Source organism: Phallusia mammillata, chromosome 4 (assembly GCF_965637545.1).
Source record: "Phallusia mammillata chromosome 4, kaPhaMamm4.hap1.1, whole genome shotgun sequence".
In the NCBI taxonomy this organism is placed as follows: Eukaryota; Metazoa; Chordata; class Ascidiacea; order Phlebobranchia; family Ascidiidae; genus Phallusia; species Phallusia mammillata.
Genome location: NC_137255.1, coordinates 3,015,785 through 3,029,054, shown reverse-complemented (window position 1 = coordinate 3,029,054; position 13,270 = coordinate 3,015,785). Strand labels below are relative to the sequence as shown.

General features: G+C 34.9%; 3 protein-coding genes across 12 annotated transcripts in view; 2 read left to right on the top strand and 1 right to left on the bottom strand.

Moving 5' to 3' along the window:
• The window catches only part of LOC145225433 (uncharacterized), a 12,996-nt gene extending 9,648 nt beyond the window's left edge, over positions 1-3,348 (top strand). Inside the window, exons 12-14 of the mRNA XM_080092137.1 lie at positions 1,923-2,100; positions 2,594-2,796; positions 2,913-3,348. Of these exons, the coding sequence (XP_079948263.1) occupies positions 1,923-2,100; positions 2,594-2,796; positions 2,913-2,950 (419 nt within the window). The 3' untranslated portion in view covers positions 2,951-3,348. The remainder of the gene's footprint in view (positions 1-1,922; positions 2,101-2,593; positions 2,797-2,912) is intronic.
• A 1,667-nt stretch (positions 3,349-5,015) lies between these two features.
• LOC145225432 (uncharacterized) lies at positions 5,016-11,248 on the bottom strand. Of its 10 annotated transcripts, none has more exons than XM_080092126.1 (21): positions 10,625-11,246; positions 10,447-10,566; positions 9,569-10,386; positions 9,299-9,513; positions 9,104-9,243; positions 8,831-9,035; positions 8,677-8,775; positions 8,412-8,617; positions 8,209-8,356; positions 7,804-7,949; positions 7,464-7,753; positions 7,229-7,383; positions 6,949-7,172; positions 6,768-6,893; positions 6,570-6,695; positions 6,440-6,508; positions 6,122-6,204; positions 5,859-5,982; positions 5,678-5,789; positions 5,509-5,567; positions 5,254-5,440 (listed from the first exon to the last, which is right to left on the bottom strand). In XM_080092126.1, exons 3-21 carry the CDS (start codon positions 10,108-10,110, stop codon positions 5,318-5,320), a joined length of 3,192 nt encoding a protein of 1,063 aa, XP_079948252.1. In that variant the 5' UTR covers positions 10,111-10,386; positions 10,447-10,566; positions 10,625-11,246; the 3' UTR covers positions 5,254-5,317. The 10 variants fall into 10 exon arrangements, with proteins under 10 accessions (XP_079948255.1, XP_079948252.1, XP_079948254.1 ...); XM_080092128.1 differs by having other exon boundaries at positions 8,209-8,370; positions 8,468-8,617; XM_080092133.1 differs by having other exon boundaries at positions 10,315-10,386.
• A 277-nt stretch (positions 11,249-11,525) lies between these two features.
• Positions 11,526-12,371, top strand: LOC145225434 (uncharacterized). Its single transcript, XM_080092138.1, has 3 exons — positions 11,526-11,653; positions 11,731-11,905; positions 12,071-12,371. Exons 1-3 carry the CDS (start codon positions 11,531-11,533, stop codon positions 12,286-12,288), a joined length of 516 nt encoding a protein of 171 aa, XP_079948264.1. The 5' UTR covers positions 11,526-11,530; the 3' UTR covers positions 12,289-12,371.
• The last annotated feature ends 899 nt before the right edge of the window (positions 12,372-13,270 follow it).

Here is a 13,270-nt window from a genome sequence, read left to right as displayed (position 1 = left end):
ACTGCATTGCAAAAGTTACACTGATCCTCACAGAGTTTCCAAAAAAGACATATGTGAAATTCTAGAAGTTGCTGGACTACCATATGAGTATACTGTTATTAAACTCAAAACCAAGTCAAAGACCCAGCTGTCCAGTGATTTTTATTCAATGAAACAAATGAATTATTAGAAAGTTTTCCATCCTTTGGGTTATACTGCACAATTGACAAAAGGACTATATATGTGTCTTTGGAAGAAACTCAAATGACAACATTCAAAAAGAAAAGGACAACCACACAGTTGCCCAACTTAATGTTTGACATTTTTTATTTGTTTGAGGCTCATTTACATGACATAACTTGGTATATGGGTATTTAATTAGGTTAGTTTTGAAACCCACACAAATACTTGATGTGATGCCCTAATTTTAAGTTTGCTAAAACATTCATGTTATTGCTTCTGACTTGCTATTGTGTGGACCAGATGGCTAAAAAGACCTACTGTAGGAATATCATAATACACCAAAATATCATTAGATGCTTTTGCAAAATTTGTAATTGTTTCCTGACTAATATACAGAAACTAGATGATTGCCATTATGAACGAAAAAGGTGTATGTTTCATGTGGGATTGCAAATAAATAAACAAACTAAATCTGGCGTGAACAATTAGAGAGATAAAGAGACTGAAACAGCCAGAAAGAATATTAGGATAGGGAAAATATTTTTTTGAGACCGCTGTGGGCATTCTGTATTATATTTTTGGTAAAAAATATGTACAATGGTAACAAAACGGGTTTAGAAAAGGATAATACTGAGATGTCATGAAAAAAATGATGGATGTGCAATGCAAAAGTATAAGTTCTCACCATTTATATAGGCATCAGTTATTTACCACTGCATTTGTTTGAAACCACATTGTATTTTCAGTTATTTTTGCCCTGAAGGGTCATATTCTGTTCAGTTAAAAAACTTAATCCACTGCATTTAACAAGAAAAATAACATACCTATATAAGTTAATTGATTTGCACAGAACACTATTTAAAATAAAAATGCAGGGAAAGATATATAATAATTATGTAATTGGGACAAAAAATTGTTTGTGTGAAAGGGACAGAAAGACTTTTTTAGTATGAAAGGGAGAAATTTTGGCACCTGCACATTTTGACCTGCACATTTTGACCTGCACATTTTAACCTACACATTTTGACCTGCACATTTTGGCACCTGCACATTTTTACCTGCACATTTTGACCTGCACATTTTGGCACCTGCACATTTTGACCTGCACATTTTGGCACCTGCACATTTTTACCTGCACATTTTGGCACCTGCACATTTTGACCTGCACATTTTGGCACCTGCACATTTTGACCTGCACATTTTGGCACCTGCACATTTTCGAAAAATGTGCGCATATTTTAACCTGCACATTTTGGCACCTGCACATTTTGACCTGCACATTTTGGCACCTGCACATTTTCGAAAAATGTGCGCACATTTTAACCTGCACATTTTGGCACCTGCACATTTTCGAAAAATGTGCGCACATTTCGACCTGCACATTTTGGCGCACATTGTGCAAATTCTTGCCGTAAGCCCTGTTGCTAAATGCACATGGGGACACTGTGAGCGATAATAGATATGCACACTGTAGCCATACACTTGTTTATGTGCAATACAGATTTGCATGTGTCTGGGCATACGCACGAGCTCCCAAAGCACACTACAAGGACCACAGTAGGCAACTGTTGATGTGCAAACTGCGGCCACACAACAAGACTAATTTAGTTGCTTGTTTATATGTATGACATATTTGTTTGTGTTCTGAAAATATGCGAACAATTTGTAATTACTTAAGCCCACAGATGAAAGAAAACACTGACCATGACATAATCAGCACAAACTGTTTTATCGAATTATTTATTCAAATTTTTACACAGCAAATGCGGCGTTTATTGCCCTGGCAACGGCAGCCACAACACGGAGCAGGGGCGCCACCAAGTGGGTGAATTTTGCCCGCCAGCAGATTTACTGTCTTCTTGGCGACGGAGATAACAAGAGAAGTTACGTTGTAGGCTTCGGAACAAACCCACCAACACACGTACACCACAAAGCAAGGTAAATATTATTGTTTTTTTCTTGGGGTTGCTATACCGTCCTTATTTCTAAGATTTTTCGTTATTTTTAAGGGTAATGTCTTAGAAAAAGTTTTAGCCCTTATTTCTTAGAAATGTCCTTGTTTTTGACTTGCGTCCTTATTTTATTTGACTAAATTACAGTCAAATCTCTTCTACAAGTAAAAGTAAACCTAGACCTGAGCTGTCGTGAGATGCACAAGTATTTTCTACAAACAAGAAGTTGCTGGAACAGAAAATTGTTTCTGGCAAAAATATGGCATATATATGTCATGGCTCGTATAAATTCAAAGATTGGTTTAAAAACGTTTGTTTCTTTGGTATGAAAATTGTAAAAAAAAACTTTTGGCTGTCGTTGTTTCCGGGTCCACGTCTATATCTCTGTTAATCATCCAATACACACAATAATATACAATATTATAATACAGGTTACTTAGCTTTGTCAATGACTTGCTGTTTTTATCTTGTCATTTCAGTTCTTGCCCAACATGGCGTCCAGGGCGGCACAGAATCTGTACATGGGCCGATTTTTCGAGCTCCAGACCCAACCCCCATGTATTGTACGGAGCGCTTGTCGGAGGTCCGGACAAAACTGGACGTTTTTCTGACACTCGAAAAAATTATGTTATCAATGAAGTCAGTTGTGATTATAATGCTGGATTTCAATCCGCCATCGCAGGTAGAAAACTTTTGTAACTTTTTTGGTAAAATTCTCTTTAATGCCTTTTTTGTGACTTTTTTTGCATTTTCGCTGTTTTTCAAGTTTAAAATAACCATTCTTTTTTGCATTTTTAGGTCTCAAACATTTCGTCATGCAAAGTCGCTCGGGATGATGTCATAATTCTACTTATTTCACAAATGCTTTCTACTAAACAGTAAAAAATCATTACCAAACACACACAAATATGTTTTGCGGTCAGCCAAACGTTTTTTGTTTTTGGTCAAAACGCCGATTTTCAGCCGCAAAAAGTGTTTTGCATACATCTTTTACGCATGTCACTTCATATATTTCGTCGTGTACGTTTTGTAATTAAATGTATTATGATTCATACTGTTTTGTAAACCCTTACATGATATCATCAACCTGTGTTGCAAGTACCTTTGTATAACAGTCGGTTTCTTATTGCATGTATTTGATTGTATCAATTAATTATCATAAACAATGCATAACACAAAGCGTTGTATTGTTCTAACAATCAGGGCGTTCGATAATACACAGCTGAAATCACGACTTTTGAGTTGCTTTAGTTTAATTCATAAGGTATCTTGAGACTAGTTACTGAATGTAGAACTAAGGATTCTTAAAGTTCATTTGCAGTTGGGCCTACTCAAAAAACAGGTAATGACAGCAATCGGATTTAAACAGCCGGTATTTTGTTTGCTTTTCGTGTTGGACGCTTTTATAAGCGTTAAAGGTAAGTATCATATCACTGTAATGCCATTAGTCTTAAAATGTGTTTTATGTAACCTATTTTACTAGCACTCGAATGTTATCATTGCTTAAGCTCGCCCAATCACGATGAATGTTTACAAACAGAAACATGTGGCAATGAGGTAAAATTAGTCGTTGAATGATTTACTGCACTGTGCTAAAAAATTGTAATTAGTTTTCCTTCAGCAACAGCTAGCATGTTGATTGGCTGCTTTCTAGCGTTTTTTGCTACTGTGCCTGTTAGATTATGTCCTTTTGGTAGTAGCATTTCTGTAAGAGTGTAGTTGAGTAAAGTGTATCGCATGTCTCTAGGTGTATTGTATTGAAACCATTTGTTTCAATGTGGTACAATTTAATTAGGAAAGGTGCTGGACCGAACTCCGTGTTTTGGGTGAGTACACCCAGATCACAAAAGGCTGTAAATCCACACAAGTTTGCTTGAGCCAAGAAGCACGAAACAGTTTGACATGCAAAAATGAATTGTCAAATCAAATTTGTGTTTATTGCTGTGAAGGAGATCTTTGCAATCGAAGACGTAAGTTACATCATTTTGATTGCACATGTATAAGGATTTCAAGTTTATGAATTGATTTTGAAAAAAAAAACATTGAAAAGGTTTAGTTAATTAAGTGACAACAATAAATAGTACATACTTTCGCAAGATGTAGACAAACTTGAGTAAAAATCAATATAACCGCAGCGCTTTGATGAAAGGTAACAAGCGATAACATTTAGTGCTGGTAAAACAAAAGTATAATGCTATTTTATATCTACTTAATTGTACAGCTCTTGAATGCCACAAGTGCTTGGCGGCCTCGAGTCATGAAGAATGCAATCAAGTAGAAACTTGCCAACCTGGGGGCAAGGTATAACAACAAATGTTTTCATCCCAACACAATTGTAAATTTTAACCCTACAGCTAGTAGTCACTTTAACCCTGTAATTCAAAAAATTTGTCGGTATTAGTTTTTTAAGATTTTTAACTTGACTTTTCTTAAGTTTTTCTTGACTTAATTCCATTTTGATGTCTTCAGGAAATTTGTTTGACCGAAATTCGTGTATTGGTTGAATTTTCCCTGATTACAAAAGGTTGTAAATCAACACAAGCTTGCTTGGGCCAGGAAGCACAAAACAGTTTGACATGCAACAATGAATTGCCAAATCAACAACAGGGCTTACGGCGAATATTTGCACAATGTGCGCAAAAATGTGCAGGTTAAAATGTGCGCACATTTTTCGAAAATGTGCAGGTGCCAAAATGTGCAGGTCAAAATGTGTGCACATTTTCCGAAAATGTGCAGGTGCCAAAATGTGCAGGTCAAAATGTGCAGGTGCCAAAATGTGCAGGGCAAAATGTGCAAGTTTTTTGTTCTTCTTATACAAACGAAACTTTGCTGACAGTACAAGTTAAAAATAAATTGTTTCTTCAATATTAAAAACTAAATAGCTCCTAAATAAACCACAAGTTTGTGTTTGAGTATTTTTTACTGGCATGTGGTATCTGAATGTATTAAACTACATAGCTCCTAAATAAACCACAAGTTTGTGTTTGAGTATTTTTTACTGGCATGCGGCATCTGAATGATTTCAACGAATATTCAATGTTTGATTGTGTTTGTTTTGCACTAAACAATAACAAACCAAATAAAAAAACATAAAAGAACGAACGTCAGCATAAAAAGACACAGTTAAAAGACAGCACTATTTGGCAATAGAAAACAATACAGACATTAACTTAAAAAATGAACTTAAGATGTATGTGCGGTGATTATAGATTATACCCAACACAAACCGGACACTCCCATTCCTCTTCTTCGGTGGGTGGTGGCTTTTGCTCAACCATGCCAATGCAACGTAAGTGGTAACATCTGTTACACTTAACGCAGCTAATCTGGCAACAATAGTAAACAAAAAATTAACTTTGTTGATGTAGGCTATAAATTTAAATTTTATAGTTACCGAATGCCTAAATGAGACTGCACCACCACCACAAGAACTGCAAATTTCATCAAGATTATCTACAAAAAAAAGGTTCCAACAAAATACTTTACATTGCAAAATACGATTACATAAAAACTATACTTCAAAAACTGCTAGTTTGCTCACATAATAGACAAAATAGCCACACCTGAACAGCACAAAATGCGGTTTGCAAAAAAATTCCTCATTTTTCTTATTTCAGAACAGGATGCATCAAAGTCCAGAGTTTCTTTAAATTCTTTTGCAAGGCACTCTGCAATCTATAGGTTTTGACGCATAGCTAAGATACTTGCTTTCCCGCAAGAAAATATTCCAAAACATACTTATACCTGTAACACAAAAACTCCACAACTATGAGAATCAGTTTGTTGTGGATGCTGAATTTCTCCATGTTTCCACTTTATGTCGCTGAGATAAGAATCCTTTGTATTTGCTCTCAAACTCAAATATTGCCTGGAAATTAAAAGTTCACAACACATTTGACACATTGTCCAAGCATGCAATTTATTCTGGTAAAGCTGATATATTGTCATGAAAATTTCTTTCTTTACTTTAAACAAAACAACTGATTCAAATAGTAATTTTTTCCTACCTAAATCTTTTTACCACATCACAGGTTGGACTTGAGCCAAAGGGATCAACCAGATATACAGTTTCGTAATGTATATTGACAATCTAGTAAAATAAACTGTATTTGAATATGTGATGCAGGGAACAGTTAGGTTTTCAGAGATTACACAAGGTTCTTAGTTGTTTTATTACATAGCCTACTTACAGACTATTTTCAAAGAATACAAAACAACCAATGTAAGTATGCTAGATTTATTTTGTCCACCAAATTTTACTCCTATGTGTGCAATACTGCCCAGGTCAAAAAGCCCTGTTTTAAACAAAAACAAAAAACTCCTACAAAAAGATTCCAATGATTTCCATTTTTGTGATATGCTCCAATAAGGGTGTTGTAATCGGAAAAATTGACCTAAAATCATAACGATGGTGTTAATCAGATTTGCATTACATTGTTTTCTAACGAACTACACCTTTCTCATTTGATGACGATGTAAAATCTTTTTGTTGTCGACAATACAGTTTACAATAAAACTGTCGATGACAAATGTTTGTTTGTCTGCACCTGCTGCAATTTGCTTTAAACTGTACTGTATGACCTAGATGATATTACACATATTGCTTGATATTGCTTCTTTTAAAAATAACAAATCAAAAACTGGCGAACTTACTGATGAATCAAGCCAGTTATCTGGAGCCAATGTACAAAACGATGCATGGCTTAAAATGCAAAATTCACCTGTGTTCAATTTGGAAACAATCATGTTGTGGGGTTTTGTTTGCCACAGTTGTGAAACCTGTACAATATGTATTGACACTTATAAAATTATTTTTCTTTATTGATAAACCCACTTGTGCTGATATTTCATTGCTTTCTTGGTAAGAAATGTTTTTGTTTTCATTGGCTTCTACCACAGCAACATTAGGCTTCAATGAAGCCTTTTTTGTTTTATCCTCATCTGTTTGGGGTTGAAGTTCAAACATTTCTTCCAATTTAGTGTTATGGTCTGTGTCTGTTAAATCTAGTTGAACTATGCTGGTTATGTCTTCCTTTTTTGTGGTGACCATGGGCCTTTCTGTGATAAGAGTTATTTGATAAGAGTTAACAAATTTGGGATAACTTGCTACATACTTGCAGGGGTTGCACTTTGCAAAGCACCAGCCACATGCCCAAAATCTCGTTTGGCTCTTCTAAAGTTGGCTTTGTTCACTTGATGATTATGAAGGTCCATACTCAGACGCGACATGAACATGAAGTTGGTGACACCCATTGATCCAAAAGAAGGCCTAATAAGTTTTTTTTAGCATCATTTGCTGCACAATGCTCAACTCTGTACACCACATTTAAAAATAATACTGTACACCACCTTTCCTTCTTCATAATAGCATTAGATTGCTCAGCTATACTGCTGTTCACAAACAAGTTTGAGCATAGACTAAGGTCTCTAAATGCTTTTTCAGCACAGCGTTTTTTGGTTTTGTGGTGAAACTTATCATTAAGACTGTAGTAGCTGGTGGAGTTTTGTTCAAGGTCCAACTCTACTGGTTTTAGGTTTCCTTTTTCTGCCAGTTGCACATTTTCCTTTGTCCAATTATACAGCATGCCTTTATTGGGTGAAAACAAATCTGGTTTTCTATTTTCGCCATGATGAGCAATCTGTAAAAAACTGCATTTAGTGTTTACAAATTTTGTAATTACTGACATACCTGTGCTGCAATGTCAGTAATAACAACATTTGGTTGTGACCTAAATGCCAAAATGCTATCTACATAGTCCCTTGCACTTTCCTGACGTAAAGTAAACTTTAGATATACAGCAATTCCATGAATACAACGAAAATGTACAATACCACCTGCAAAAAAACTTGTTTAAACATCATTAAAAATCTCCCTTTTTCAGACAAATAACAAAACTGTCTGTTTTTAGTTGGGAAAACAACCCCCATCAAAATGTTCATACCAATTGTTAAAAAAACTTAAAAATATTATTAGGTTATATACAACATGATCCATATGGCATGTATGCATCTACAATATTTTGGACAAAACAAATAGCCTGTAAATAACATTTTACTTAACATCACAAATCACTCCATTTAAACAAAAACTTACCGCCACATTTTTTTAAATGTTGAAACATTTTTGGATAAATTTCTTTGAATAAAATGAGCTCATTTAATCTGTTTATGAGATCTTCCACACCACCACTACTGTCAATGCCCAAAGTCATGCAAATTTGTTTCAGCTTTTTTGATGCAGTCTGTAAGATAGAAGCTGTAACAAACGTTTAGAAGTTTTAAGAAAGCAGTACTCACTGAATCTTTAGAGTGTAATGCCTCCAGAATTTCCTCTTGAGAGACTCCAACCATACCTTTGTTTGGTTTAACTTTGTTAGTGTTCAATATAGCAACCTTTTTAAACTCCGTGTTTGGAAGATATGTATTTGCTCGTGTCGCCATGCCCATCCAAGGAGCAATGGTGTCATAGCCAATAGCACAGGCCCAAGGGTTTTGTTTTGTTCCTAAAAACATGGTTTTTAATAACAGTTATTCAACCAGTTTTGTTGATTTAAAAGCCAACCGAAAAAACCACGTCCAATTATTTCCATAGTATACTGCAACCATTGGTCTTCTATGTCAACAGTGTCCTTGTAAACCTCTTTCTTTTTAAAGCTCTCAACTGTGCAATAATATGTTAACATGTGTTTTGAAAAACATATACCTAATAATCTCACTTGGAACTTGGCAGGTATTTTTCCAGTTGCCATCTCCAACAACAACTTTCGGTTCAGGACCACAAATAACACAAGAAAATCCATATTTACGGTCACTTAAAGCACAAAAATGATAAAAGGCATTTCTAATTCTATCAATAGGCATAGTAGTGGATATATCACCGAAAAAAATCATTTTTAAAGCAGTTTCAACGCCAACATGATTCTGCAAAACAGTTGTTTATGTTGTGTGTTGAAATAAAAAGTTTTTTTTTAAGTTGCTTTATAATTTACCTGCACTGCACGCAGCAAATAGCTGCACAGTCCCAATGACAATAGTGTGTGATTATTGTAGTTGTGGAATCCAGTCAAATACTCTTGAAAACGAATTGTAATGTTGCATTGGTTGCAAACTTTAGACTCAACTTTTATACCTGAATGTTTAAATGTTAGTAAATTCGCAAATGACAGTCACTTCAATAGGTTTACCCTTCCACACTTTTCCAAAGCCAAAAACAGTTGCTTGTACTATGCAGTCAGTCTTAATATCAGAATGGCCATGTGGACAATTACTTTCTGAAGGAATAAACTTTGATGGTGGAGGGTGGTCCTTCAGCAGTTCACTTGGTAAACTTTCTGGTATCAGTTTGCTTTTCAAAAAATATTGCATCAGGTCCTTGTCATGTTGGGTTAGGACACAATTTCTGCACAAAATATTATATACAGGCACATAAAAAAATCAAATGTCCAATGAAATACCTTGTTTTGCTTGTTAATATGGCTTTGTTTGTTTGGCAACAATACCACTTTACTAGAACCTCATGCTTGCATGTATTACTTTCTCCGGAAAGTGGACATTTACATGACCAATAACCTTCTTCTGTGTCAAAACTTACTCTAACCCTTTCAAATGGTGAGTAATAATCTTTTACTCCAGAAAATACAGAATAATACTGCGTTCTAGGACTTGTACCAAACTTTGCAAAGTTTGCATGCACTACCAGCGGGCAATCCTTTAGAACACTTTCTTTCTGAATCTCTAAATATTTGGGCACACTGTCTTCATTTATTAGATTCATTGTCACTAACTCTTGCAAATATATTGCCTCTAGTTCCACATTTTCAGCTATTTCAGCTCTGCCAACTGACTTCAAATGTAGGCACTCTGCAGCAGGATTTTCTAAACTTCCAGACATCATTATTTTGTTGCAGTCCATATTACCACACCTTTGAACTTGCTTTAACTTGTGACTTTGAACATGAATGGGTGCCAACAAACCAGATTTTCTACAAGCTACCATAAAAATTTAATTTTTTCGATCTACACATGTTGAAGGTAATGTTGCTTGCAATTGGTGTCTGCTTGCAAAGTGACTCTGTAGCTGTTTCAAATCAAAAAAACTCTCTCCGCAGGATTTACATTTGTGCTGTTTAACAACTAAACATATTTTATAGAATTATACTAATATCTTTTTTATTTAAACAGCACACAAACTTAAACTAACAGATGTTCTCATCACTGTCATCCAATCCTTCTTTGGTTGAAATTGTTGGTGTCTTTAGCTGATTATGAAGTTCTATAAATCATTGGGTAAAACAAGCAAAGGAAATGAAACGTAGTATATAAATGATTTTACCATTTAAATGTCTTCGTAAGGTATAGCCCCGTGAAAAATATTTCTTACATTTTGGGCAGTGAAAATGTGCATGTTCTTTAAAATCTCCTTTGCACAATAGATTGCATTGAAGAACAAATCCTTGATAAAAATTGAAAGTAGTTACAAGAATGTCATAAAAATACTCTAAACTGCTTACCTGATACATCACCAAAAGTACAAGAGACTGCCCTTTTCATGTGGCATTTGGTCACATGTTGGACAATGTCAAACTCTTGTACATCAGACAAACACAATTTGCATTTTTTCCAATTTTCTGTCAAAACCTCTATTTCCTCCTCAGTTTGTACAAACATTTTCCCACAAATTATAATTATTAAACTAATAAAACATTAATATTTGTCCAGTAACATTTTACATAGCTTGACGTTAAATATCAATCCTTCATTTAGGCGATTGCACATTTTGGCCTCTGCAAACTTTACCTTGCATATTTTGTCCTCTGCACATTTTGACTTGCACATTTTGGCAACTGCACATTTTAACCTGCACATTTTGGCACCTGCACATTTTGACTTGCACATTTTGGCACCTGCACATTTTCGGAAAATGTGCGCACATTTTAACCTGCACATTTTGGCACCTGCACATTTTGACCTGCACATTTTGGCACCTGCACATTTTCGGAAAATGTGCGCACATTTTAACCTGCACATTTTGGCACCTGCACATTTTCGGAAAATGTGCGCACATTTACGCTTGCACATTTTCGCGCACATTGTGCAAAAAACGCTCGCATGCCCGTCTCCAAATCAAGTTTGTGCTTATTGTTGTGGCGAGGATAAGTGCAATCGAAAACGTAAATTGAATCTTGTATTTGTTAGTTAACCTCTTTTTTCGCATTCCTATTCGCAAAGTATGCTTTTGTACATTTTTTTGTTTTTGACTGACATAGTTCACAAGTAAATAGTATTGATAAATCAAAAAATTCATTGTTTTGGTAAACCGAAATATCTTATTGACCCAACGTAACTGTTACTACATGCCTTGCACACGTTTTAACATAGACCCAACGTTATTCAGTGTATAAATAAACCACTGTATAATGTCAAAAATGCCTCCATGCTGTTTATCCTTTTTGTGCACAGCCTTGCAATGTCACAAATGTATTGGGGCCTCAAGTCACGATGAATGCACTCAAATAGAAACCTGTCAACCCGGAGGCAAGGTATAAATACAAATGCCTAAACACAACACTTATTTGCTGGTCAGGTATTTCAGCATTCCACATCTTTTTGTTTTTAGGAGAAGTGCTTCATCGAAATTCGTGTATTGGGTGAATTTTCCCTGATTACAAAAGGCTGTAAATCAACACAAGCTTGCTTGGGCCAGGAAGCACAAAACAGTTTGACGTGCAACCATGAATTGCCAAATCAAATTTGTGTTTACTGCTGTGACGAGGATCAGTGTAACGAAGGTGGTAAGTTAAAAGTTAACATGCAGATGTATACTCAATATGGTGATAAATTATGACCTAAATTAAGGGTATCCAATACTAGCAGAAACTCAGTTCGGATATGATATTAATTTGCTGGTTAATGTTAATTTTCTATACTATCTTCCTAAAGTTTAACACTATTTTTAGGCAACATATCATCAACAACGACAACTTCCACAACACAAACTACAACTTTGAATTCTATTTCGTCAACAGGCAGTAAAAACACAACCAATTCACCTATCGTACTAGTAACAAAACCGCATACCTCATCTGCAGACAGCATAAAATCCTCATTTTGTTTCACAAAAAGAACGACTTTTACTTTGTTGCAAATTTTTGTTGTTGTTTTTAGGCAATGTTAACCTGTGTTCCTATGCTGTTGCGACGTGCTTTGGATGTGATTTCCATATCGTACACAATTTAGTTTAATTAAACAAACGTTATGCTTTTTGCCCTCTTTTGTTCAAATGAATTCCTCATAAGTTTTCTTCGAAACACAAACAATTCATTTTCTGTCTGATTCAGTTGTTATTTCGATAATATTCACCAGAGAAAGGGACAGTGCTCCAAAAAATGTTATAAAATTTACGAAATGTTTAAGAGAATCCGCATAGAATAAATAACTATTTTACAACACGTTTTTAAAGCATTTCAGTCTCAAAAGTTGAACATATGTACTCTTTGTACCTTTTTCGCGTAACAGCAACTGCATTGATTTGAGCAAATCAAATTGCGTCATACGAACTGAAAACATGTTTTCGAATCTCTCATGGCACCTTATCCTGTTAATAATGTGTCACACACTACTTGCGTATCAATAATGTGTCACAAGTGAACTAAATCATCAGTTATGTTTGTTCAAACGTATTACTTATTAATCATAATGGAAAAGCTCTAGAAGTAACTTACAACAATGCATAACAATGTTCCTTTGTTATTCCTGACAGTCAGTCAGTCAGTTTGGAATGACAAGCAGTTGTTTACTAGTCTAGGTTTAGCTTATTAACAGTCGGTGGTTTTGTCTAGTGAGGTGTGGTTTTTAGTGCGATGTATTTTACGTTAAATTGCAAAATATCTTGTGCAGTGTAAAGTATATTTAAGTTAAAGAGTACGATGACTATAAATTGTTTCATAAGTTTAATTTTGTTGACTGTCCTGGCACTTCAAGCTTCCAAAACCGAAGGTAAAAATGAAAATTTGGCACACTTTATTAAAATTTGGGGTGTTGGTTGAATCTATTTAAGTAAACAAGTAATAATATTTTTTTAAATTCATAAAAAAACGGCAAAATGAAATACTCCTTTTGTTGTGATCTATATTTTCCAGTTGTTGTGATAAAGGCAA